The 24,897-nt window shown below is 44.5% G+C and overlaps 1 protein-coding gene across 1 annotated transcript in view; it reads right to left on the bottom strand.

Moving 5' to 3' along the window:
• PHF8 (PHD finger protein 8) overlaps positions 1–24,897 on the bottom strand; it is a 289,339-nt gene that overhangs the window by 242,266 nt on the left and 22,176 nt on the right. The window contains exons 2-8 of the mRNA XM_030194272.1: positions 24,264–24,472; positions 22,611–22,696; positions 22,092–22,209; positions 3,470–3,630; positions 2,986–3,127; positions 2,531–2,717; positions 2,283–2,445 (exon numbers count right to left, since the gene is read on the bottom strand). Coding sequence (XP_030050132.1) covers positions 2,283–2,445; positions 2,531–2,717; positions 2,986–3,127; positions 3,470–3,630; positions 22,092–22,209; positions 22,611–22,696; positions 24,264–24,361 — 955 coding nt within the window. The 5' untranslated portion in view covers positions 24,362–24,472. The remainder of the gene's footprint in view (positions 1–2,282; positions 2,446–2,530; positions 2,718–2,985; positions 3,128–3,469; positions 3,631–22,091; positions 22,210–22,610; positions 22,697–24,263; positions 24,473–24,897) is intronic.

The following is a 24,897-nucleotide window of genomic DNA, read 5'->3' as shown; positions in this document are numbered from 1 at the left end:
ACTCAACAAAACCTAAAAATTAGGCTTGGAGGCCTAGCCAGAGCTGCTGCTGTGTGTGACCACCACCTGCTGAGATAGAGAACATACTGAGGAGTTTCCGGCAGCACATGACCACATATAGGGAGGCAAAAGTTTGCTCTCTATCTCCACCTGCTGGTAGATGGACACAACCCACCAGTCTATGGATTGATCAGCTTGATGATATGGAAAAAGGGGTTAGATAGATTCCTAAAGGACAAGTCCATAGACCGCTATTAAATGGACTTGGAAAAATTCCGCATTTTTAGGTATAACTTGTCTGGAATGTTTTTACGTTTGGGGAGCGTGCCAGGTGCCCTTGACCTGGATTGGCCACTGTCGGTGACAGGATGCTGGGCTAGATGGACCTTTGGTCTTTCCCAGTATGGCACTACTTATGTACTTATGTACTTATGACATGTCAAATTGTAAGAGAAGTATGTTGTTGCCAGTTGCAATTGCTTGTTTAAATTTAGTCAGGAGAGTGACTAGTACTGTTTCGGTGCTGTGGTTTGACCGAAATCCTGATTGGGACTCGTGCAGAATTGAGAATTTATTTAAGTAGTTGGTGAGTTGCTTGGTCACTATGCCTTCCATTAATTTGGTTATCAGCAGGATGGATGTAACTGGGCGATAGTTGGTTACGTCACTTGTGCTTTTCTTTGTGTCTTTAGGTAAGGGGGTAAGTAAAATATTTGCTTTGTTTTTTGGGAAGAGTCCATTTTGTAACATATAGTTCAAATGTTTTGTGAGGTCTGTTTTGAATTGGGGGGGGGGGGGGGCTGATTTTATGAGGTTATTAGGGCATATGTCAAGTTTGCAGTGAGACTTGGCGTATCTGTCAAGCATTTGGGAGATGCTATCATTCAAGAGTGTGTCGAAGTAAGTCCATGTTCGATCAGCTGGGTATTCCCCCTGGATTGGGTCTAAGCAATCAAGGAGTTTTACGTGGTCCCTGGTATTAACTGGTATCGTGAATTGTAGTTTTACAATTTTCTCTTTGAAATGTTCCGCAAGCTTGTCTGCTGATGGGGTGTCTGTGCTGTTAGAAGTAACCGGTGTAGTATTTAATAATTTGTTCAAGAGTTGGAAAAGTTTATGTGTATCCTTATAGTCCGGTCCAATTTCAGTTTTGTAATATGATCTTTTAGTTTGTCTGATGGTGTATTTGTATTTTCTTTGTAGTTGCTTCCAAGCGTTGAGTGCGGAGTCATCTCTCTTTTTATTCTATGCTCGTTCTAGCCTTCTATTTATTTTTCCCCCTTTCCTTCCATGTGCAGTATTTCCTCCCTCTTGCCATCCCTTCCTTCCCTCCATGTGCAGTGGTTCCTCTCTGTCTTCCCTACCCTTCCATCTATACACATCTCCTCCCTGTCTTTCCTTTCCCTCCTCTCCATTCATATACAACATTCCCCCTTCCTCTTCTTCCACTCAATCCAATATTGCCCTTCTGTGTCCCTGTCCCTATTCTCTCTTCCTGTCCATCATCTCTTTGCTGTGTCTCTGTCCCTCACGTCCAGCTTGTCCCTTCTCTCTTTCCTTCCTCTTCAATCCTGCATATCCCATCCTGGGCTGGCATCTGTCTCTGTCTTCCTCTCTCCCATCCTGCTCACATCCACGGTCTGAAATTTCTCTCTCATCTCCCTCCATGGGCCCTTTTTCTTTTGCTCTTTTCCCCCCTCCCCCTCAGCCCAGCATCCTTCTGCATTCTACCTGTATTCTGGTTGCTGCTACTGCTGATATTGGCACCTCCACTCGGCTGTGGGCCCACCAACAGCAGCAGCAATCAAAACACTTCATGCCCATGTGTACTCAGCTCCCGAAGGGCCTCCCTGATGCATACCTCCTGTTGTCAGAAGGAGCAGGACCAGGGAGGGCTTTCAGGAGCTATGGGCGCAAAGTGTATTGATTCTTCCTGTTGCCATTGGAGGACACAGAGGTTGAATGGAGGTACCGGTACTGAAGTGGCAGGCAGAAGCTGCAGCAGTGGTGGAAACCGCAAGGGCAGCAACAGGAAGGTAGAACAGCAGGGGCCATGAAATGTGACAAGGCCGGTGCAAAAGGTAAAGGCCGTGCTTGGCTAATGGTAGCTTTTGGCACCCTCCAAAGGTCAACACCTCCTGCCATGCTTACTGTGCCTACTGGGTTGTGCCAGCCCTGTTGGTGGATCAGATCTGATCATGCCAGTAATACACCTAGGGATTAAACAGGAGACACCACAGAAGAGATACATCGAGAGATTGGATTTGAACTTGCTTCCATACCAGTAGGGATGAAGAGTGTTTGACCCTGCTTCACTGGACACCTGTAGCATTTGTCCACTTGGTCCCCAAAAAACATCTCATTCTGATTGGAGGAGCTGCTCCAGCACTCAAATAAGGCAAGGTTGGCAGCAGAGGGACGGATCAAGTAGAAGATTTTCTCACCCTAGAAGGAGCAGAGAAGTGATGAGTACAAGTGGGACTTTTTTCCCCAGAGGGTGTTCCATCGCACACTGGCAAAGATCACATACCCACAGCACATGGTACCAGACTGAAGTGCCCCCAAAGTCAATGTGGAAGTCGGTGTAGCTTCCTTTCACCCCCATGAGACAATATTTCTGAACATTGGGACGCTCAAAGACAGACTCCTCGGGCCACAGGTTCTCAACCCATGACAGCTTTCGTACAAGCTTGGGGGTCTCCACCAGGTTGGAGAGTCTAAGGTGTGTGTGGGGTGGGGGAAGAGAAGTAAAGTAAAGAAAACAGCAATTAGACTTCCACCTCTCCCCCACAGGACTACATTAAAACACAAATTAATTCCAGCTAGCTCTGTTATTCTCCACAGGATCACAGACATTTTCTAGTCTTTACCCTGATCAGTGCTGGCTCTAAGCTTTCCCCTCAGCCATATCCTTCCTCCTGCTCTCGAGTAGGTCTAGGCATGCTCTCTGTATTACAGCCTTTCCTTCTAAAATATCCAATGCACCTGGTTTCTGAGAACTCTAGGCTGATGACATTCAGAATTTTCTCCCTCTTCGGGCTGTTGTAGTACTTGACAAAGTTTCCCAGACGCATCTTGCAGTCTGCTTGCCGTGTGACATCAATAACATCAATTTCCTTCTCTGCTCCTGGTGAGATAAAAGGGCATCATTAGCTTCAGAAGCCACAGTGCGTGTTAAAGGGCAATATGCACTGCATGCTCCCTCCTCCCCCACCCTTAAACCCAAGGCGATAAGATATTTTGGGACAAAGTGTCCGAAACCGTCAGCACCTGGAACAACCAGAACAGAGCTGTCAAAGGGCATTTACATCTGCTAAGCTCTTTGCTTGGCTGTAATAAGAGATCCTCCTGAGAGAACTGGCTTTCATAAGCACTGGGTGGAAGGGGACGACGACTAAAAAGTATTTAAGTCACTGGAGTCACTATTAGCTGGAGATCACAGAAGTGAAGAGACTAGAGCCATTCTTACCCACATAGTGCTCAACATCACTGATGGAGAAGGTGGGAGAAGGCAAGGTCATGCCAAGCCCATCCTTCTTGAGAACAAGGATGGGAACACTGAAGCTGTTTTCCTCTAGATACTCCACAGTCAGTTGTATCCCTGCTGGCTTCAGGATCACTTCATCTGCACTACAAAAAGAGAGACAAGATAACCACCCAGAGCTGGGACAGAGTTCTCCAGAAGGTATGCAAAACCCTAAACCTTTTAGAAATATGCTGCAATCATGGACCCTATGGGTAATTATGATTTTCCAGAAAAGAAAAAAAATTGCAAGCATAAAAACTGAAGTTGTATGTCTTGTAAGACTTGAATATTTTAAAAGATAAAATTAAAAGTTAACAATTAGTGTGTCTACAGGTTTTCTTTTGGGTCTACCAGTTAAGCGTAAAGGGTCATGGATTTGATATACTGTCTTTCTGAGGTACAACCAAAGCGGTTTTCATATGTATTATATGAAGCTAATTTCTCTGTTTCTAGTGGGCTCATCAAAAAAGATGAATTATTCCCATTTATATTAACAATAGCTAGATTACAACCCTGGCTAAATGAAGGAAAGTGCTGGGACATTAAAAACAAAAATGGACAACACAAACAACAAAAAATGATCACTTCAGGACAGCCTCCATCCGGCAATCCTGAGGATCCTTAAGGGCTGCCCCACCCTCCACCAGAATTACAATCTTCTTGGTGACCCCCGTCACCACAGTGTCCACCCTTAGGAACCCGAAAGGAATCTAGGTCCACCAGAAGGAACCTGGTAGAGCTGAGCCATTGCCCTACCAATGTGCAAAGGAGAATCCTGGGTCTGCCACTCGCTCTCCACCAGTTCTCCTCAAATCCTCATGATAAGGAAAAGTCTGAGATGGCAGGCGCACCCCCCTTTAAAAGCGGATCACCTTTCTAGCCACCGGAAGGGGATCCTCTGAAAGCTTCAGGACCTGCAGGACCTCCAACAACACTGGCAATTCCTGGAGTTGAAAAATCCACACAACGGATGGATCCTCCCCCAAAGCAACCCGAGAAGACTCATCCAGGGAATAAGTCCTCCTCTAGTGGAGGTTTCGAGCTGAGGGAAAGAACCTCATCATAATCCTCCCCATGAGACAGATGAGTCTTTTTGGCCCCAAGGGCCACTCCAGAAGCCCCAACAGATCCCTCAGGGGCCTTGGAAGCCAGAGGGTCTCCCAAACAGTTCACAGAAAGACACCTCTTCAGGAAAAAGGCCTGATGAAGCAGGAGGAGAAATATGGGGGAAAAAGAGGAGCAGAACGCAGGGGCATCAAGCTTTGGGAGCACCGGCGATCCCTCTCGATTCCAGCCCTGGAGCGCCCTGACATGGCGGAAGTTCCCGCCAAAACCACATCCACCTCACCATGCGTCCCTTATACTGCCGGGGAGCCTTACCTGCACCCCCAGCCGCCAGGGCAGCCGATTCTGGATCAACGGCATCTCCTCACACACATGGCAAAGACCAGTGTGCTGAGCCTATGCAGCATGCCAAACAGGCTGAGCCATGCCGTAGCCTGACTCAGAGGTGTCCTGTCATGAGCTTCCCACCGCAAAAAATGGACCCCTAACCGAAAACACATTCAGTAGCTGCAACTGGCTCTGTATGACATTTTTGTTGTTGTTTTTCAGCGGTGCTCTCTGCAATTCAGACCCGCCTCAAGGTACTGATCCCAGGCCAGGCGGGGGAGAAGGTCGAGGCACAGCACTCACAAGGGGAGGGGAGGGACCTGGAGACCAGAGTGTGCACCCCCAAAGGTGCAGGGGCCCAAAGCTTGAGACCAAGATCTGGCAGTGGGTTCCCCCCCCCCCCCCCCCGGGTTATTAGGGTTTGCTAAGACAAACCTACCATTAATCATCATATCTATAGCACTACTAAAGGTATGCAGTGCTTTACACTTGAACATGAAAAGAGAGTCCAACTGACCAATTCTCTTGGCTCTAACCCTCAACTTCTCTTCACCACATTGAACTCTCTCCTCAAGGTGCCCCCTCCCCCAACTCCCCCTTCATTATCTCTTCAGACCCTTGCTGAATTCTTTCACGACAAGGTTCAAAAGATAAACCTTGCATTCTCTACCTCCCCACCTCTCCCTCCACTAGTCCGTTCCCCTCTCTCTCCTTCCCCTCATTCCCTTTCCTCCTTTCCTGAAGTTACTATTGAGGAAACTACACTTCTCCTTTCTTCCTCAAAATGTACCACCTGTTCCTCTGATCCCATTCCCACCCACCTTCTTAATGCCATCTCTCCTGCTCTTATTCCTTTTATCTGTCACATTCTCAACCTCTCACTTTCCACTGCGACTGTCCCTGCTGCCTTTAAACATGCTGTGGTCACACCTCTCCTTAAGAAGCCTTCACTCGACCCTACTTGTCCCTCTAATTACCGACCCATCTCCCTCCTTCCCTTTCTCTCCAAATTACTTGAGCGTGCTGTTCACCGCCCCTGCCTTGATTTTCTGTCCTCACATGCTATTCTTGACCCACTACAATCTGGTTTTCGCCCTCTCCACTCAACCGAAACTGCGCTTACTAAAGTCTCCAATGACCTATTACTGGCTAAATCCAGAGGTCTCTATTCCATCCTCATTCTTCTTGATCTTTCCGCTGCTTTTGACACTGTCGATCACAGCATACTCCTCAATACCCTGTCCTCACTTGGATTCCAGGGCTCTGTCCTTTCCTGGTTCTCTTCCTACCTCTCCCTCCGCACCTTCAGTGTTCACTCTGGTGTATCCTCTTCTACTTCTATCCCTCTGCCTGTCGGCGTACCTCAGGGTTCTGTTCTTGGTCCCCTCCTCTTTTCTATCTACACTTCTTCCCTTGGTTCATTAATCTCATCCCATGGCTTTTCCTACCATCTCTATGCTGATGACTCCCAAATCTACCTTTCTACCCCTGATATCTCACCTTGCATCCAAACCAAAGTTTCAACGTGCTTGTCTGACATTGCTGTCTGGATGTCTCAACGCCACCTGAAATTAAACATGACCAAAACCGAGCTTCTCATTTTTCCCCCCAAACCCACCTCCCCACTCCCCCCGTTTTCTATTTCTGTTGATGGCTCTCTCATTCTCCCTGTCTCCTCAGCTCGAAACCTTGGGGTCATCTTTGACTCTTCTCTCTCCTTCTCTGATCATATCCAGCAGATCGCCCTGTCATTTCTTTCTTTACAACATCCGTAAAATCCGCCCCTTTCTTTCCGAGCACTCTACCAAAACCCTCATCCACACCCTTGTCACCTCTTGTTTAGACTACTGCAATCTGCTTCTTGCTGGCCTCCCACTTAGTCACCTCTCCCCTCTCCAATCGGTTCAAAACTCTGCTGCCCGTCTCGTCTTCCGCCAGGGTCGCTTTACTCATACTACCCCTCTCCTCAAGTTGCTTCACTGGCTCCCTATCCGTTTTCGTATCCTGTTCAAACTTCTTCTACTAACCTATAAATGTACTCACTCTGCTGCTCCCCAGTATCTCTCCACACTCGTCCTTCCCTACACCCCTTACCGTGCACTCCGCTCCATGGATAAATCCTTCTTATCTGTTCCCTTCTCCACTACTGCCAACTCCAGACTTCGCGCCTTCTGTCTCGCTGCACCCTACGCCTGGAATAAACTTCCTGAGCCCCTACGTCTTGCCCCATCCTTGGCCACCTTTAAATCTAGACTGAAAGCCCACCTCTTTAACATTGCTTTTGACTCGTAACCACTTGTAACCACTCGCCTCCACCTACCCTCCTCTCTTCCTTCCCGTTCACATTAATTGATTTGCTTACTTTATTTTTTGTCTATTAGATTGTAAGCTCTTTGAGCAGGGACTGTCTTTCTTCTGTGTTTGTGCAGCACTGCGTAAGCCTTGTAGCGCTATAGAAATGTTAAATAGTAGTAGTAGTAGACAGAGCTTACAATCGATTCAGGACAAATAAGAGATAAGGAAATTAATAAGGTGGGAATGATAAAACAGACAAGTGAACAGGAGTTAGGATTTAAAAGCAGCATCAAAAAGGTGGGCTTTTAGCCTACATCTGAAGACGGCCAGAGGTGGAGCTTGACGTACTGGCTCAGTAATTCTATTCCAGGCATATGGTGCAGCAAGATAAAAGGAACAGAGTCTGGAGTTGGCAGTGGAGGAAAAGGTTGCAGATAAGAGATTCATCCAATTAACAGAGTTCCCGGGGAGGAATGTAGGGAGAGATAAGAGTGGACAGGTACTGAGGAGCTGCAGAGTGAATGCACTTGTAAGTCAATAAGAGGAGCTTGAATTGTATGCGGAAATGGATAACCAATGAAGTGACTTGAGGAGAGGGCTAATATGAGCACTGCAACACTGGCAAAATATAGGTCGTGCAGCAGAAATTTGTACAGATTGAAGGAGAGAGAGATGGCTTAGTGGGAGACCTGTGAGGAGTAAATTGCAATAGTCTAAGTGAGAGGTGATAAGAGTGTGTATAGGGCTTTGGTAGTGTGCTCAGAAAGGAAAGTACAAATTTTGGTGATATTATAGTAAAAGAAGTGACAGGTCTCAGCAGTCTGTTGGATATGTGCAGAGAAAGAGAGAGAGGAGTCAAAGATAACCTCAACGTTACGAGCTAAGACAGGGAGGATGAGAGTGTTATCCACAGAGATAGAGAATGGGGGAAGAAAAGAGGTGGGTTTAGGGGGGAAGATAAGAAGCTCAGTCTTGGTTATGTTTAGTTTTAGAAGGCGCTGAGATATCCAGGCAGCAATGTCAGACAGGCAGGCTGATACTTGGGCCTGGATTCCTGAAATATCTGGTGTGGAGAGGTAGATCTGGGAGTCATCAGTATAAAGGTGTTACTGAAAACCATGGGATGAGATCAGAGCACTAAGGGAAGAAGTATAGATAGAGAAAAGAAGAGGTCTCAAGACAGAGCCCCTGAGGTACACCAACTAATAGTGGGATAGAAGTGAAGGAGAATCCACCAGAGTATACACTAAAAGTGCGATGAGAGAGATAGGAAATCCAGGAAAGAATAGAGAGAACAGAGCCCAGAAATCCAAGTGAGTACACATATCAAGGAGTAGGCAAAGAGACCTCTCTTTCTCTCTCTTTTTTTTTTTTTAAACAGAGCCAAAACGGCGCACCTAACAAAACAGGAGCAGTGCTGCACAGACTCACTTACCTCTGCTGGGAGACTGAGAAATACTGGACAGATCAGGGTTGCACAGTCCCTTATACAGGTGTGACTACTCAATACTTCTCAGTCTCCCACTGCTGGTAGGAGTGAATATTACCCCACTTGTCAGGAATGGTCTGGTGCAGAAGATAAAGAAATGATGCATGTGCAACATTAAATACCGATTGAAGTAAATGAAAGTAGCTGGGAAATGTGGGACTAACATATCCCTCTCATATAATAAAGTAGCAAATGCCGCATAGAAGAGAAAATAATACCACACTGACCTCATGGTCTAGTCCCAAAGATTAGTAGCAGCTGAGTGGATATTCATGATTAGCATCTTCCATTCATGAAATGCTTAAAATCCACTCAAGACATACATTGTTTATCTGCATCCCTTTTTCCTTTAATTATTTTTCAGGTGAGGGAGGAAGGATGGACTGAGAAAAAAAAATGAAGAGAAAATTCTCTCTTCAGTGGCTGATAAGAATTCTCTGGAAAAAGGTAGTATGTCAGCAGCTGTATAAACAAAAATGGGTAGACTCCCGCACATAGATAATTTTTACTTCCAACAGATGGTCTGCATCCTAACACATCATGGGCCATACCTTAGATCTGATATTTGGGCCTGGCCCCATTACTTCAGATTCCAAGCCAAACTGTGATAAGGATACAGCTGATCCTATAGACAGAACTCTTTCTACTATCTCTTTACCATTTTGGATATGGATATGCAGTATACATCTGTGGTGACAAAACACACTTGCGCAAAGACTGACCCATTGTTATTCGATGATCAGAATTCCCATGCTTCACTCTGACAAACTGACTGGTCTACTGATCAATATGGATGGAGATAGCCCCATGATATATACATTTGCCTAAATCTTCTAGTTGGCAGTAGTTGACTGAATGTTCAATGAGTTAAAAAAAAAAAAAAGAGAAACATAGAGGAAGAAACAGTTTTGGGTTAAACATCTTTCCTCTTTCTATTGTCACATGTGGGAGACATCATCCGGCAAAGCCTGGTGCAGTCAACGGTATTGCTTTAAGAAAGCAACAGCAGCATCCCACTGCACATGTACAGATGCCTTCCTGCCCGATGCGCTAGTGCGGGTCCCTCAGTCTATTGACATTACATCTGTGCAGACTCCTGAGGCAGGCATGCATGTGTCGAAACATGGTACCAGGTTGAGTCACCATCTAATGAAAGTTTAGAACTGCATATCGAGAGTCCTTCGTCTGTTTTGAAGAGCCTGATCCTGTTCCCACTTCATGTTAGGGTATTAGAGAATACATGGCCTGCCGTCCTTACAGAACACCTGCTGCAGATGAGTAACTTTGCTTTCTCTGAGGACAAGCAAGCCAGAGGTATTCTCGCTTGTGGGGATCCCTAGCTACCAGGCTCACCAAAAACAATGCTAGGACAACAGATATTCGAAATGTTGAGGTCTTGAAGTCAATTATCCTGAAACGCTATATAAAACCGTGTGAAGGTGCAGCCTGGAACAGAACAAAACTGGGCCCTAGGAGGGTGAGTTGGATTCTAGACACCACATGAATTCTACAGTACTGTCTGTCACATCACTACTACTACTACTACTAAACATTTCTAAAGCGCTGCAAGGGTTACGCAGCGCTGTACAATTTAACATAGAAAGACAATCCCTGCTCAAAGAGCTTACAATCTAAAGGACAAGTGAACAGTCAGTCCGATAGGGGCCGTCAAATTGGGGCAGTCTGGATTTCCTGAAAGGTAAGAGTTAGGTGCCGAAAGCAGCACTGAAGAGGTGGGCTTTCAGCAAAGACAAATATGGGTAGGGAGGGGGCTTGGCGTAAGGGCTCAGGAAGGTAATGAGATGTGAATGTGTGGATGGAAGACCATGTCAGAGATTTGCAAATCTCCTCGATGGAGGCTGACCTTAAGTGGGCTACCAACGCAGCCATGGCTCTGACATTATGAACCATGACCTTACCCTCATGAATCAGCCCAGCTTGGGCATAAACGAAGGAGATGATTTATGATTTATTTGCGCTTGATATACCGCCATACCTAACTGATAGATCACAGCAGTTTAAAAAATTAAAAATACAAAGAGATAATCAGAAAGGAACTACAAATTGTGACAAGAAAGAATACACATTCAAATCAGACTTGTGTACATACCTAAGAGTAAACAAGAGAAAAGGGCAAGGAAGGGCAAACCAGGGCAAGGAAAGGAGGAAGGAACAAAAACTACAAAGGGCAACAGCCAAGCCAACCTAATGTAAAGAAAAGGCCTGTTAAAAAAAGCCAAGTCTTCAATACAAATTGAAGGGAATTCCACAGAGAAGGGGAGGCAAAATAGAAAGCACGTGCCTAGCTGTGCAAAGGGTTCATTTCTAGGACTAAGGAGAACGAGTCAAAAATCATTAAGAGATTAGAGTAGATGAGTTGGGGAATAGGGAATTGTGAGATCTGCTATGTAAGATGGGATACCTATCTTAAAATAACATGTTGTTCAACTGGAAGCCAGCAATACTTCTGCAATAGTGGGGTAACGTGATCAAACTTACAGGCATAACAAAGAAGATGGATAGCAGTGTTTTGGAGTGATTGGAGGTGCTTAAGGTTACAGTAATCTAATTTGTGACCAAAAGGGATAGAATAAGTGAATGAAAAGAGGTATGATCAAAATACTTCCTGACAGATCGGAGTGACGCAAAACCAAAAAAACCTGACTTTTCAAGATCAGAGATCTGAGGGGTTAAAAAAAAAAAAAAGACTTGATTAGAGTTTGATACCTAAATAATGAAAACGGCTCAACTGGAGAGACATGCATGCTAAAAGGATTTAAAGGAAAAGACGGAACAGAAAGGCCACCTGTAAATCAGAAGCAACAGTTTTCTGAGGGCTTAGAACTAGTCTATGAACAGAGAGCCAAGCAGAGACTTTATGCAAACATTCTTGCAGAGGGCTAATGTTGGGGAAAGAAGGGTTTGTAGGAAAAATGAGAAGGATGTCATCAGCATAAAAGTGGACTGAATAAGCATAGCTAATGGGGTCAAGAAAAGATTGAAGAGCAGGGGTGACAGGACAGATCCCTGAGGAACCCCACAGACAAGGGACTGTGGGGAAGCAACTGCGACTGAAGTATCTACCTGATATAAATGCTCAGAGATAGGATGCAAACTAATCTAGAACTGTGCAAGAGAAGCCAACTGAATCAAAATGAGAAAAAGTAAAGCATTAACAAGATCAAAGGCCACTGAGAGGTCAAGAGAGACAGCAAGGACGATGAGGTGCTTATCCAGATGGGAGTAAATCTCACTAAGTGGTGCAGTTAGGACCATCTCTGTGCTATGAAAAGGGCGAAAACCTGATTGCCTAGAGTACAAAGCTAGCGATTTTTCCAGTTAAAAAGAGAACTGGGAGAAAATTTTTTCAAGGATCTTGGAAAAGAAAAGTTTGAATCAGGACGATAATGGGAGTAAGTGGATCTAATGAAGGTTTTTTAAGAACAGGACGTTTCCAAGAAGCAGGCACTGTTCCAGACAAGAGACTACTGTTGATAACCGAAACAATCTTAGGAAAGACCTGGAGTTCAGAAATCTTCAATCTGCTTGCACATGGCATGCACAAGCAGCTTGAAGTTACAGCGCTTGGAAGAAATCCCAGAGTTTTGGACCCTGATACAGCAGTGAAGGATGTGCTTTATGCGAAATGCTAGCCATCAATTGTCCTTGGGATTTGAGAAGCTGGCAGAGATGCATTTTAAGTTAAGTGTGTCTGTTCAAGATATATAAGTTTCTGCACCAAAGGTGAGATTTTTGAATTAAGAACACAGTATGGTATTCAAGGAAGGCTTTTGCCAATGTTGAAGAGTGGATCACTCTATGATCAATACAGCTCTAAAGTTGAAAGAACTTAGAGCTCTTTGAGGCTTTTCTTCCTATTAGGAGTTAAAGTGGTTACTTTATATTTTCTCTCTTTCCTTTTCTGAAGTGGGACATTTTTTTGAGTTTTCTATTTTGTATTACCACACCCGTTTTGAGATTTGTAGTGGATTATCCAAAATACAGCAGTTAGGTTGATTTTTGACCTACCAAGTATGAACTAGTTAAATTTTTAAAATTCTAAGTTGCATTGGTTGCCCGTTATAGCAAAGGATCAATTTAAATTATGCACTACGGTTTTTAAAATTTTGGAAGGGGAAGCTCCTTTATATATGATGAATTTAATAACACTATTACATGGTTCTAATTCAAGATACAACACTCAAAAACAGTTTCTATAGTGTTTTCCGGTAGTTACTAAATTAAAATCATTCCTATGGGCGTCTCTAGCGTTTAGTGTGCCCACAATTTTAGAACGCGCTAAAAACGTGAGTGCGCCTTAGTAAAAGGCGCCCATAGGATCTTAGGAGCTGCAGTGGGAATCACACCCAGTTCCCTAGGATCAAAGTCCACTGCACTAACCACTAGACTATTCCTCTACATCTAGGCATGTAGATAGCTGGGTGGCTGGTGGATGTGAGGATCGCCTGGTTACCTGCCTACCTGGTATGAATGTGGCGGACCTCATCCGTCACCTAGATAGGATTTTAGATAGTGCTGGGGAGAAGCCAGCTTTCTTGGTACATGTGAGTACCAATGACATAGGAAAATGTGGAAAGGAGGTTCAGGAAGCCAAATATAGGCTCTTAGGTAGAAAGCTCAAATTCAGATCCTCCAGGGTATTGGAAATGCTACCCATTCTATACGCAGGACCCAAGAGGCAGGCAGAGCTCTGAAGTCTCAATGCGTGGTTGAGACGATGGTACAGGGATGAGGGATTTAGATTTGTTAGGAACTGGTCAACATTCTAGGAAAGGAGGAGCCTATTCCAAAAGGATGGACTCTACCTTAACCGGGATGGAACCAGGTTGCTGGCACTAACATTTAAAAAGGAGATAGAACAATTTTTAAACTAAAATGGGGGGTAGCCGACAGTCACCCAGCAGGCACACATGGGTCAGTGTGGAGTATCTTTGAAGGATACTATTGAAACAGGACATTTTGGAAATACCAATAGAGAGGTTTCAACAATGGTGAAAGAAAGCCAAGAGTGTTTAAGGGGAAAGCAGTGTAAAGGATGCAAATTATTCCCTTCAACTTCTAAGCAGCTTGTAGATGTTAGGAAAAAACACAATTTGAAGGTCTGTATACAAATGCTAGAAGCCTAAAAAATAAGATGGCACTAAATGAAAATGTAGACAAAATACCTTTATCCAACCGAGGCCTTAACCCATTCATTTACGTAGATGATGTTGCAATATACATCCCCTTCAGACATGATCTTACAGAAGTAACCAACAAAATCAACGTAGTCTGAACATCATGGACTCCTGGGCAAACTCATTCCAACTGAAACTGAACACCAAAAAAACACATTGCCTCATCCTCTCCTCCCCATATAACAAATACAAACCCACAACCATAAATACTCCAGGACATACCCTCCCTACCTCGGACAGTTTGAAAATACTTGGTCGCAACCTTACCCTCGAGAGCCAAGTAAACTCCATAACAAAGAAAATGTTCTATTCAATGTGGAAGCTCAAACGATTAAAACCTTTCTTCCCAAGAGCAACTTTTCGATACCTAATACAATCAATGGTCCTAAGCCATGCAGATTATTGCAACGGAATCTACGCGGGCTGCAAAGAACAACTCATAAAAAAACTCCAGACCCCCCAAAATACAGCAGCCAGGCTGATATTCAGCAAAACATGCTTCGAAAGTGCCAAACCCCTCCGAGAAAAGTTGCATTGGCTCCCAAAGAACGGATCATCTTCAAAATCTGCACCTTAGTCCACAAAATCATGTACGGCGTAGTCCCAGGATACATGACAGACCTTATAGACTTACCAATAAGAAACAAAGTCAGATCGTCAAGATCCTACCTAAACCTACACTACCCAAATTGCAAAGGACTGAAATACAGAACAACTTACGCAGCCAGCTTCTCCTACATAAGCGCACAACTATGGAATGGGCTCCCAAAAGCTGTGAAAACAATCCATGACCACCTGAACTTCAGGAAATCACTAAAAACCTACCTCTTCAAAAAGGCCTACCCCAACAACCCCACGTAACCCTCTTCACCTACCAACACAGCATGACTATGATCGAACAGGACATCACGCAATCTTCATCCATTCCGACCCTCCACTTATACCTCATACGATCACTATACAACTTTGTATTTGTTATCCACTGACTGGGCAAATGACTTTTACGGTACTATGTAAGCCACATTGAGCCTGCAATAGGTTGGAAAATGTGGGGTACAAATGCAACAAATCAATAAATAAATAAATCTCGGAGATCTGGTGGAAGGAGGACCAATTAATAGCACACTGTATTAACAGGGTACAAATTATATCGCAACGGGGGGGGGGGGGGGGTGCGCTATATGTTAAAGAGGGAATTGAGTCAAACAAAATAAACATTCTACATAAAACAGATAGAAGCATGGAACCCTTATGAATAGAAATTCCATGTGTGAAGGGAAGGAGTATACTGGTAGGGCTGTACTACTGTCCACCAAGATAGACAACAGAAAGATGACGAAATGTTTACAGAAATTAGGAAAGCTGGCAAATTAGATATTTATAGATGATTTTAATTACCCCATACTGACTGGATAAATGTTACATCAGGAAGTGACAGGAAGGTAAAATTCCTAGATGTAATAAATGACTGCTTCTTGAAGCAACTGATATAGAAACAGACAAGAGGGGAGCAATTATAGATCTAGTCCTTAGTGAAATGCAGGTCATAGTATGAGAGGTAACGGTGTCGGGCTCACAGGGAAATCATGATAACATGATCAAATTTCAATTAATATCTGCAGTGAAGTCACAAAGGAAACTTACTGTAGCAGCATTTCATTTTTGAAAGAGAATATGATAAAATGAGGAAAATGGTTAAAAAGAAGCTAAAAGGATCGGATGCAAAGGTTAGGACTTTAAATCAGTCACGGATGTTGTTTAAAAAGGAGAAAAATTAGGTAATTCCTGTTCATTTTCTTTCTATTAGTTTTTCCCACTATTCCAGAACCAGTGGGATAGTTGTGTCCATCAACCAGCAGGAAGAGATAGAGAACATAAGAGTAGGCATACTGGGTCAGACCATGGTCCATCTAGCCCAGTATCTTCTTTTCCAAACAGTGGCCAAGCCAAGTCACATGTACCTGGCAGAAACCCAAATCGTGGCAACATTCCATACTATAAATCCTGAGTCATCTCTTGGCACCCAGTCCAGCTCCTCAGTATTTACATAGACAAACAGTAAAAAGAAACTCAGAATAAACACAACAACCTTAAATAACTCACTAACCTAAAACTACCCAGACGAGTAAACATGTGTGGACCTCTCACCTCTGGACAACTTGCAGAGAACAAGAAATATGCAGGAAGCACCATGCAAGGTGACAGACGTTATTTGACCCATTACTTCGCACCAACTAAACAGCTCAGAAACCTCGGGTGGGCCTTTGGAATAGTGGGAAAGGCTAATGGAAAGAAAATTATCAGGTAAGACCTAAATTCCATTACGCAGCTTCCCACTATTCCAGAACCTCTGAGATGTTCAAAAGCAATCCCTAGAGTGGGTGGGATCCTGGTGCTGCCACCCTGTGGACCGTAACCCCAAAACTAGCTTCTGAGTCCGCCACAATGTCCACACTGTAATGCCTGGCAAAAGGTATGCAGCGTTAACCACACTGCAGCCCCAACAGAGACTCCGCCCAGGATGATGGAGGTCATACTTTTGTGACATCAGAGACCAGTGGCTGAGAAGAGATTCTTGTAATGGTCGCAAATGAGCCCATGGCACCACTTCCATCGCCGTTGTCCTTCACCCCAGAACTTGAACACAGTCCCAGACCCTAGGACTGTCTTGACTGAAAAGACAAATCTGTTAAACCAGCTTTGACCTCCTGCGCTTCGTGAGGAAGATCCTCTCCCATGTGGTGTCGAATAGAACGAATAGATACTCCAGTGTCTGTGATGGGAGTTAGTTTGTTCTTCTCGAAATTGATCATCTCACCTAACCCAATGACTACAGAAGGCTGACACCGTTGTCCATCGCCACCAAGCAGTCTGACTAGGATAATACACGAATGAGCCAGTTGTTGAGATATGGGTAAACTCTGATTCCCTGGTGCCAAAGGAAGGCTGCTACCACCACCATAACCTTGGTAAACGTTCTTGGAGAAGTGGCGAGACTGAAGGGCAAGGCCCTGAACTAGAAGTAATGGCTCAGCACTATAAAATATAGAAACTTCTGATGCAGTGGCCATATGGATATATGCAAGTACGCGTCCTTGAGATCCAGGGTGGTGAGAAATTCTTCTGCTTGAACCAAAGCTAACATTGCTCTTAGTGAATCCATGTGAAAGTGGGACACTCAAGAGGCAGCGGTTTAGACCTTTTAGATCTAAAACTGCATGAAAGGTGCCTTTCTTCTTTGGGACAATGAAGTAGACAGAGTATCTGCCTTGCCCCTGCTCGGTCTGGGAGACTGGAACAATGGCCAGGAGCGTCAGCAAGGAATCTACAGCGGCTGAACCTTGATCACATAGGAACATAAGAATAGCCAATGGTCCATCTAGACCAGTATCCTGTTTCCAATAGTGGCCAATCCAGATTACAAGTACCTGGAAAAAACCCAATTAGTAGCAACATTCCGTGCTACTAATCCCAGGAAAAGCAGTGGCTTCCCCCATATCTCAATAGCAGACTACGGTCTTTTCCTCCAGTAACTTGTCCAAAACTTCTTAAACCATGATAGGCTAACCACTGCTACCACATTCTCCGGAAGCAAGTTCCAGAGCTTAACTATGAGTGAAAAAGATTTCCTCCTATTTGTTTTAAAAGTATTTCCATGTAATTTCATTGAGTGTATCCTGGTCTTCGTACTTTTTGAAAGAGTGAAAAACTGATTCACTTTTACCTGTTCTACACCACTCAGGGTTTTATAGACCTGAATCATATACCTTGGTTACCTTTCAATAAGGAGACTGCAAGAAGAGAGGAGCAACCATGTGGGAGAACTCACTGGTCTATGATTTTTGGCCCACTCCTCCCAAAACTCCTGTAGATGTCCTCCAACCAAAGAGAAGAGTGGACCAGTTTCACATCACTGCAAAGCTCTGGAGGAATTGGGTGCTTCTAGCTGACTGAGAGGAAGACTTCCTGTCCGCATGAAAGGAAGATTGATGTGCCTGAAAGTGGTACGTCTGACCATATTGCTGATGACCAGGCCGGTACTGTCTGCTGTCTCGAAATTGAGAGCCCCCTGAAGATGGACAATCAATTGGCTTATCCCTCCGGCAATCGCTGTGGCTTAGTTTCCCCTAGTTCTTTCACCAAGTTACTGAGACCTTCTCCAAATAACCACTTGCCCCAAAAGGGCAGTTTAACAAGACATGACTGATGCTGTATGTGCTGCCCAATGCCGCAACCGGAGTTACCGACGTACCATGACAGCCAAAGACATACTGCAGGCTGTAACCCATAACATGTCATAATTAGCATTCACCAAGTAGGCCAACCTCCATCCCAGTTGGGCGTTATGTCACCCGTCTTGGTGTTGATGCCACTTTAGGCATGCTCTAGCCAACAAGTTGCACACTGTCACTAAAGGCCCAAAGAGGCTACTTCAAAGGCTTGTTTTATTGATTTTCCTAGCTATCTTGTAGGTCCATTTAGAGTAATGCCCCCTTTCAACAGCAAGGTGGTCTTTTTAGTCACCGCCGCAACAAGGGAGTTCACCATGTGATGCTGCAATTTCTCTTTAACCGGAACCAATGGGTAGAGGTGAGCCATGGTGTGAAGAAACTGTGTGTTTTAAGCCTGAAAAAAGTATTGGGTTATTTCCTGAAGTGCATTTCTCTAGTCTAGCTAGCAGGTGGTGCATGTTTAAATTTTGAAGCTGCTGCAGAACCATGGCTGTTCTCTTTGTTTATGTCTTTTGGAAAGGCACTCTGCAGGATACTTTTAAACTTGTTGACTGGGCTCTGATTGGCCCATTTAGATTGTATTAGTTTTTTTTCTTCCCATTTCAGCCCGGGAGAAGAGAGAGAGAAAGCTCTTTATTGAAGCACTGCAAAAACAGTTAAATTTGATACATAGTGAGCAGCTATATGTCCTGATCTCCCCAGGTATTTCCCTGGTAAAGACAGTACACAAATGTTTAGTTAGTTTTCTAATTGATCCATTTTCAGTTACTTGTTACTGTTTGCTGATTGCACATTTTCTGTCCACTGTTCAGGTTCTGAGAATAGACGCATTTCTTTGTTCGCCCTGTCTGGACCGATAAAGAATCCTGGTGATTTGTATGTTGGATCTGTGAGTGATTTCTGGGAACTATGGGGGTCAATTGGAGCTGCCCAATGCCGTAGCCACAGAAGATGGCGAGCCGCCACTGCTACAGCCATCTGTTTAGCTGAAGCTCTGACCAGATCATAAAGGGCGTCAGTCAAAAATTACAAGGCCGACTCCATCCGCGGTGCCACCTCCGTAAGGGGCTCCGCTCCATCTCCAGGCTGTTCCACTGCCTGTTGTAACCAAGCGAGGCAGGCTCGGGCAGCGTAGCAGCTGCATGCAGATGCCAGTAAGGAGAGGCCTGAAATTTCAAAGGACCGTTTCATAGCTGCCTCCAGGCGACAGTCCTACATGTCCTTCAGGGCAACTCCTCCTTCCACTGGGAGGGTAGTTTTCTTTGTCACAGCTGTGACTATGGCATCCACTTTAGGCACTGCTAGGCGCACCAAATGCTCCTCACTTAGAGGGTATAATTGCCCCATAGCCCTGGCGACTTTCAAAGGCCCCTCGGGTTCAGTCCATTGAGCTGTGATAAGCTCTTGGATGGAGTCATGCAAAGGAAAGGCTCAAGCAGGCTTCTTAGTACTTGCCATCCTCGGATTACCAGAGGAGGTCTCAGTACTCCCAGGGTCTTCTATAGAGAGGACCTGCAAGGCATCAGTAATAAGCGCTGGCAGCTCATCGCGGTGGAAAATCCTCACCATGGAAGGATCATCTGGATCCGGTGGCAATCCTGCACCTTCTTCTGGCTCTCCAGACCACGAAGGCCTGCCAGACCCTCAGAGTCCTCACATCACAACCAGGGGGGGGGGGGGGGGGGGGGGGTTTGCGCCACTCTCTGAAGGGGAATCCACCCTTCTGCGCTTGTCTTGCGGCCATCTGTCAGGGGAAAACGCGCCTGACGGTAATCCAAGGCCAGACTCTCCACTGGAGGGGATACAGAAAGCAGGGCTACAGAGGACCCCTGCGGAAGAGCTCTTTTTAACATGTATGAATTATGCAGCAATAAAACAAATTCAGGGGAAAATGGCTCACCCTGGCCTCCCGGTTCCAGTCCAGGGGAAACAGCTCTTTTATTAGCCTCTACACATGAGGCGCCCCTCCAGACTCAAACCCCTCCGCCTCAGCGGGGGTCGCGCCATGCTGCTCCAAAATGGTGCCCGCTGCCAGCTCCACGGAGCGGGAAGGAACATCGCACACCATGCTCGGGCCGGCTCTACCGTCTGAAAAGCACGCCTTACAGAGCCCCGCTGCAGATTTTCGCTTGCCACAAATGGAACAGTGCTTTACTTTCTCAGCTGCCATCGCTGAAAGCGGCAGAAATTAAAAATGGCGGATTCGTGCCAAAATCGTCCCGAACGCGGATCCTCCCTGGAGGAGCTACAAAATGCTCTTACCTCACCAGACCAAGTCTCCGAGCTCCGGTCGCGCTGCACAATCAGAAGAAAACCTCTTTTCTGGGATCGCAGCGCCAAAGCGCAACTTTTTTTTTTTTTACGCGGTGAGGAAAGTTTGAGGCAACAGCGAAAGGGGCAAATTTCCAACTCCGGAGGATCAGTAGCGTCGGAAAGGCAGGGAAAGAAAGGGTGAACCTATGTGCCTGCATCCACAGCGTGGGCAAAGACAGGGACAGGGCTTGCCTATTTGTCTACTTCCACATTGGGGGCCGGGTAAGGCAGGGAAAGGGCTAACCTATTTGCTTTTAAGTGGGCACCATCAGCCACCACCCCTGCTACAACTGGCAAAAGCACAGGAGCCACCCCAGGCAGATTTTCTGAAGGAGCTTGAACAAGCTGCAACCACCCTGCTGGGGAGATAGAGAATACTGAAGAGGCAGATGGAGCTAGCTGGCCATGAGGCACTATGGTTTTTCAGTGCTCTCTATCTCCCCCTGCTGCTTGATGGACACAACCCACTCGTAATGGATTCATCTGCTTGATGACAAGGAAACTTACAGATTAGACCACTGGTTCCCAAACCTAGTCCTGGAGGCACCTCAGCCAGTCAGGTTTTCAGGATATCTACAACAAGTATTCATGACAGAGACTTGCATGCACTGCCTCCACAGCATGCAAATCTATCTCATGAACATTCATTGTGGATATCCTGAAAACCTGAATGGCTGGAGTGCCTCCAGGATCAGGTTTGGGAACAACTGGAATAGACTTTTGAAATACTTCATATGCTAGGTTGTATTTTAAGACCAAATCAACAGCTGTTACAGTTAACCTTGTAAACATGTGAGAATTAGGGCAAGGGCATTTTCAATGGTGGCACCATTCAGATGGAATTAAATTTCAGTTACTAAATTCCTGGAAGGATTTCAACCCTGGCTTTCTTGATTCTCAGCCCACTGCTCTAACCATTAGGTTACTTTTCCACTCCAGATGTAATTTAACTTTTTTAAATACTATAATTTGTTTTTAGGATTGAACTCATCTGCTACAAGCAGACAAATTCTGACTTTAAAGCAGGAATTTGAGGATTCCCATATTTGCATTCTCCAACTCAGGGGATGTCTATCACATTATCACATTGCCCACAAACATTCTACACAACATTTTGTCACCCTCTATACTTCTTGCAGCAAGTATGGTTCTTTTATGCCTTCTCTCCCTCACCTTCCTCCCTCTTGCCTCCCCTCCCCCAATTAATCAGAAAAAGCCTAATGGTCAACTCCCATTTCTTTCGCAGGTGTTTACCTCTAACATTTATAAACTAGTTTCTCAGTATAGCAATTGTGCACTTGGCACTATGGAAGCAGACAAGCTTGCACATTCTTCTCTGCTGTAAATAATACTCCTTGCAATCTCAGCAAGGTACTGTGGCTTCAAGTACAAACTGACTATAAGCCCTTTGGGAACAAGAAAAATAAAAAAAATCTTACCATACCTGAATGTAATTTATTTTGAGGCATTACTGAAAAGGAGTGAGCTAAATCCAAATCCCCACCTCTTAGACAGCTCAGGAAACAAAAGGAGACACTGAATTCTTGTAAAGAGGCTGACTGGTGTTGGTCAAAGTTAAAACCTGAATGACACCATCTCCATCTAAAATGGAAATGGCAGCAAATGGGGCACTTTATAGTTCTTACCTGGGGAAGGTCCTGCACTTTAGCTCTTTAATGAAGACAGCACTCCCAGTGTGAACAGGCTTACCAATGTCCTTACTGACAAGCAGGTCCTGCCTTTGGGGACCACGGCGTTTCTTCACTGACAAGAAAAATGAAAAACATTTACAGTTCCACTTCTAAAACACTGGGTCTTCCCAGCACCACAAGGGCTTCCCATCCTTATTAACCACTCTAGCACAGAAACAGACACCCCTGCAGTGTTAAAGGCGCATCCCATCACCTCTATCAGTTTGGAGACAGTCACCTGAACTGCATCACAGAACATGCCTCTCAAGGGAACAGGAAAAAGCTGCCTGAATGGACTTAGACTTCTGTAAACTTGTTGAACAGTTCTCATGCAGCGCTCAACACAGCAGCCCACTGCCCTCTGGAAATTAGGAAGCTAGACAAAGATCTCCCCGTCACTGCATTAACAAGAAAGGGTGGCACAGGGTAGTCCCACCATTATCTTCTCTCCAACAAGTGGTATGCGTTACTTACAAACAGATGGACCATGTTGTGCTTCACAGTTGGGACAATGGTAGAGGTCTATTTCAGCCGCTTTCTCCTCTTCAACCCCAACACAGCTACAACAAAAGAATAGAAATCAAATGCCACTTAAGCATCAGAACAAACTCAGAATACCAACACACGTTATTGAATAGCCAAGGACTTACAATACCCTCTCTGCCTCAATTCAAACAGGACAGTGAAATCCTCACCCAGCCTGCGATGCCAGCAACATTTACAAAGGCATAGCACAAGCATCAGATGATCCGGCTTCCAGCTATGTTAAGAACCTGTCCAATATTACTAGCAATTGAAAGTCACATGGTACAGAGCCATAGAGAGCAGCTTTATCATCAGGATCAGACTTCATCTTGAGAAGTCTCTGGATTTATAAGGTCCATTACTTAAGGCAGGACAGTGAAGAGGATGTACTACAGTACAGTGATCCAGATACTTTTTTTTTTTTTGTAACCTTTCTATAATCAGGCATTTTTTCTCCTTTTCATCTCAGTTCTGCATCCTCCTCATTGCAAAAGAGGGCTTTCTCTTTATTGAATCAGTCCACTAGCTCCCACTAAAGCTGCAAATTATTTTCAAAGTCTTAATCTTACCATTTACAGCCAGTGGCATGGGACCAAACTCTCTACATTTGTATTTTCATGGCAGGTGCCAATGAGATCACTAAGATCTAGCCAGGAGACTCAGCTTTAAGATTGCTCTCCAAAGGAAATGTGATTAATGCAGGCTAGAAAGAACTTTCAAGGGCCACTCTTAGCTTTGAAACCCCAAACCACTAGAACTTGTTAGCATCAAATTATTAAGTTTTTCAAAAGGGATTCAAGACCCTTCCTTTTTAAGCAGATATAGTATGAATCTCTGGATTTGAACAGTTTTTATTTGGCTCCCATTTGCCTACATTTTGGAATATAGAAGTAATCTTTGTGAATAGATAATTCAGTTTTTTAACTGTATATAGCCTGACTGCAGAATTGCATAAAAAGTTGTATTATTAGTAAGGTCATGTTAGATTTTCAGAAGATTACAGGCAGGAAGAGTAGGAGGAACAGATGTTATAGTACTAGTAGATGGGGACCAAAGTTCCTGCTTGTATTCTTGATTTTTCCTCTTTGTTACCTCATTTATAGAGAAACTTGTCAGCTGGAAAACAGAAGCAGCTGCTAGTATTACACTTGCACTTTCTGCACTCTCCTGATCAGTGATCCACTGGCTCAAATGTTTTGTAAAAAAACACATTGTTATAATTTAAAATTCCACTTTTGTAATTTACTTTGTTTTAAATTACTTTTTAAAGGGGGGAAAATACTGTGTTCTCCTGTTTCAGAAAAGAGAGAAGACCAGGCTCTCTCTGGTATGTTAGTTCTTTAGTTTGCTTTCCTCCACTAGGGTTACAAATGTTTGGCTTGCTGTTACTTGAAATCAGAGCCAGTATTTTTATAGTAGTAGTAGTATTTGCATTACAAAGTATGGGTTTTTTTTTTGGCCATAATGAGATATTGAGAAATTTGTAGTCTGATTATCTAGTCCCAAATCATGCTATCTGGAAGATCAACCCAATAACTTAACCCACAGAAAAATCCAATGATCCCAATAAAAACATTTTTAACATCAGCAACTGTTTCTCACCTGCCATGAAACCAGTCTTGGCACATGTCGCACTCAATCATGAAGCGAGTTACATCATACGGCAGCCGACACAAACAATACACAGGCACAGAGGCCATCCTCTTGCTTTCCTCCAGGCCACAAAAGCAGGGGGGTGCCCCAGTCCCTGGCTTAGATAGAAGGGGCCCTTCTATAGCAGGTGCTAGTCACGGGAACTGTCACAGCCAGCTCTGGATAGAAGGAAGATAAACATATGACACCGATGTACATCTAAAATGGGGTCCCTACAGATGGGCCTTCAACTTCCCAATAAGATAGGCTTCCACACCATATGAACTGGAAACAAGAAATCCCAAATTATTACTGTTCACATAGCTAACAGACAAATTTAAAGAAAGGACAGCTTGGCTCCATGCTAAAAGTCTACGTAAGTAAGTAAAAGCTAGTCACCTTTAGCAAAACCTTCAAAGCCATTTACATTGCATTAAAATCATCCAATACACAATTTTACTAATACATCTACAAGTTTTCTTAATTTCCCTATTCTAACACAAAGTTCAACTCCTGATCTAAAAAAGCAAAGTTACTCGCCTGTAGCAGGTGTTCTCTGAGGACAGCAGGACAAATATTCACAAACGTGGGCAATATCCCCGAC

This window comes from Microcaecilia unicolor, chromosome 2 (assembly GCF_901765095.1).
Source record: "Microcaecilia unicolor chromosome 2, aMicUni1.1, whole genome shotgun sequence".
Taxonomy (NCBI): domain Eukaryota; kingdom Metazoa; phylum Chordata; class Amphibia; order Gymnophiona; family Siphonopidae; genus Microcaecilia; species Microcaecilia unicolor.
Note: the sequence above shows the minus strand (reverse complement) of the source record. Positions and strands in the feature narration are given on the sequence as shown.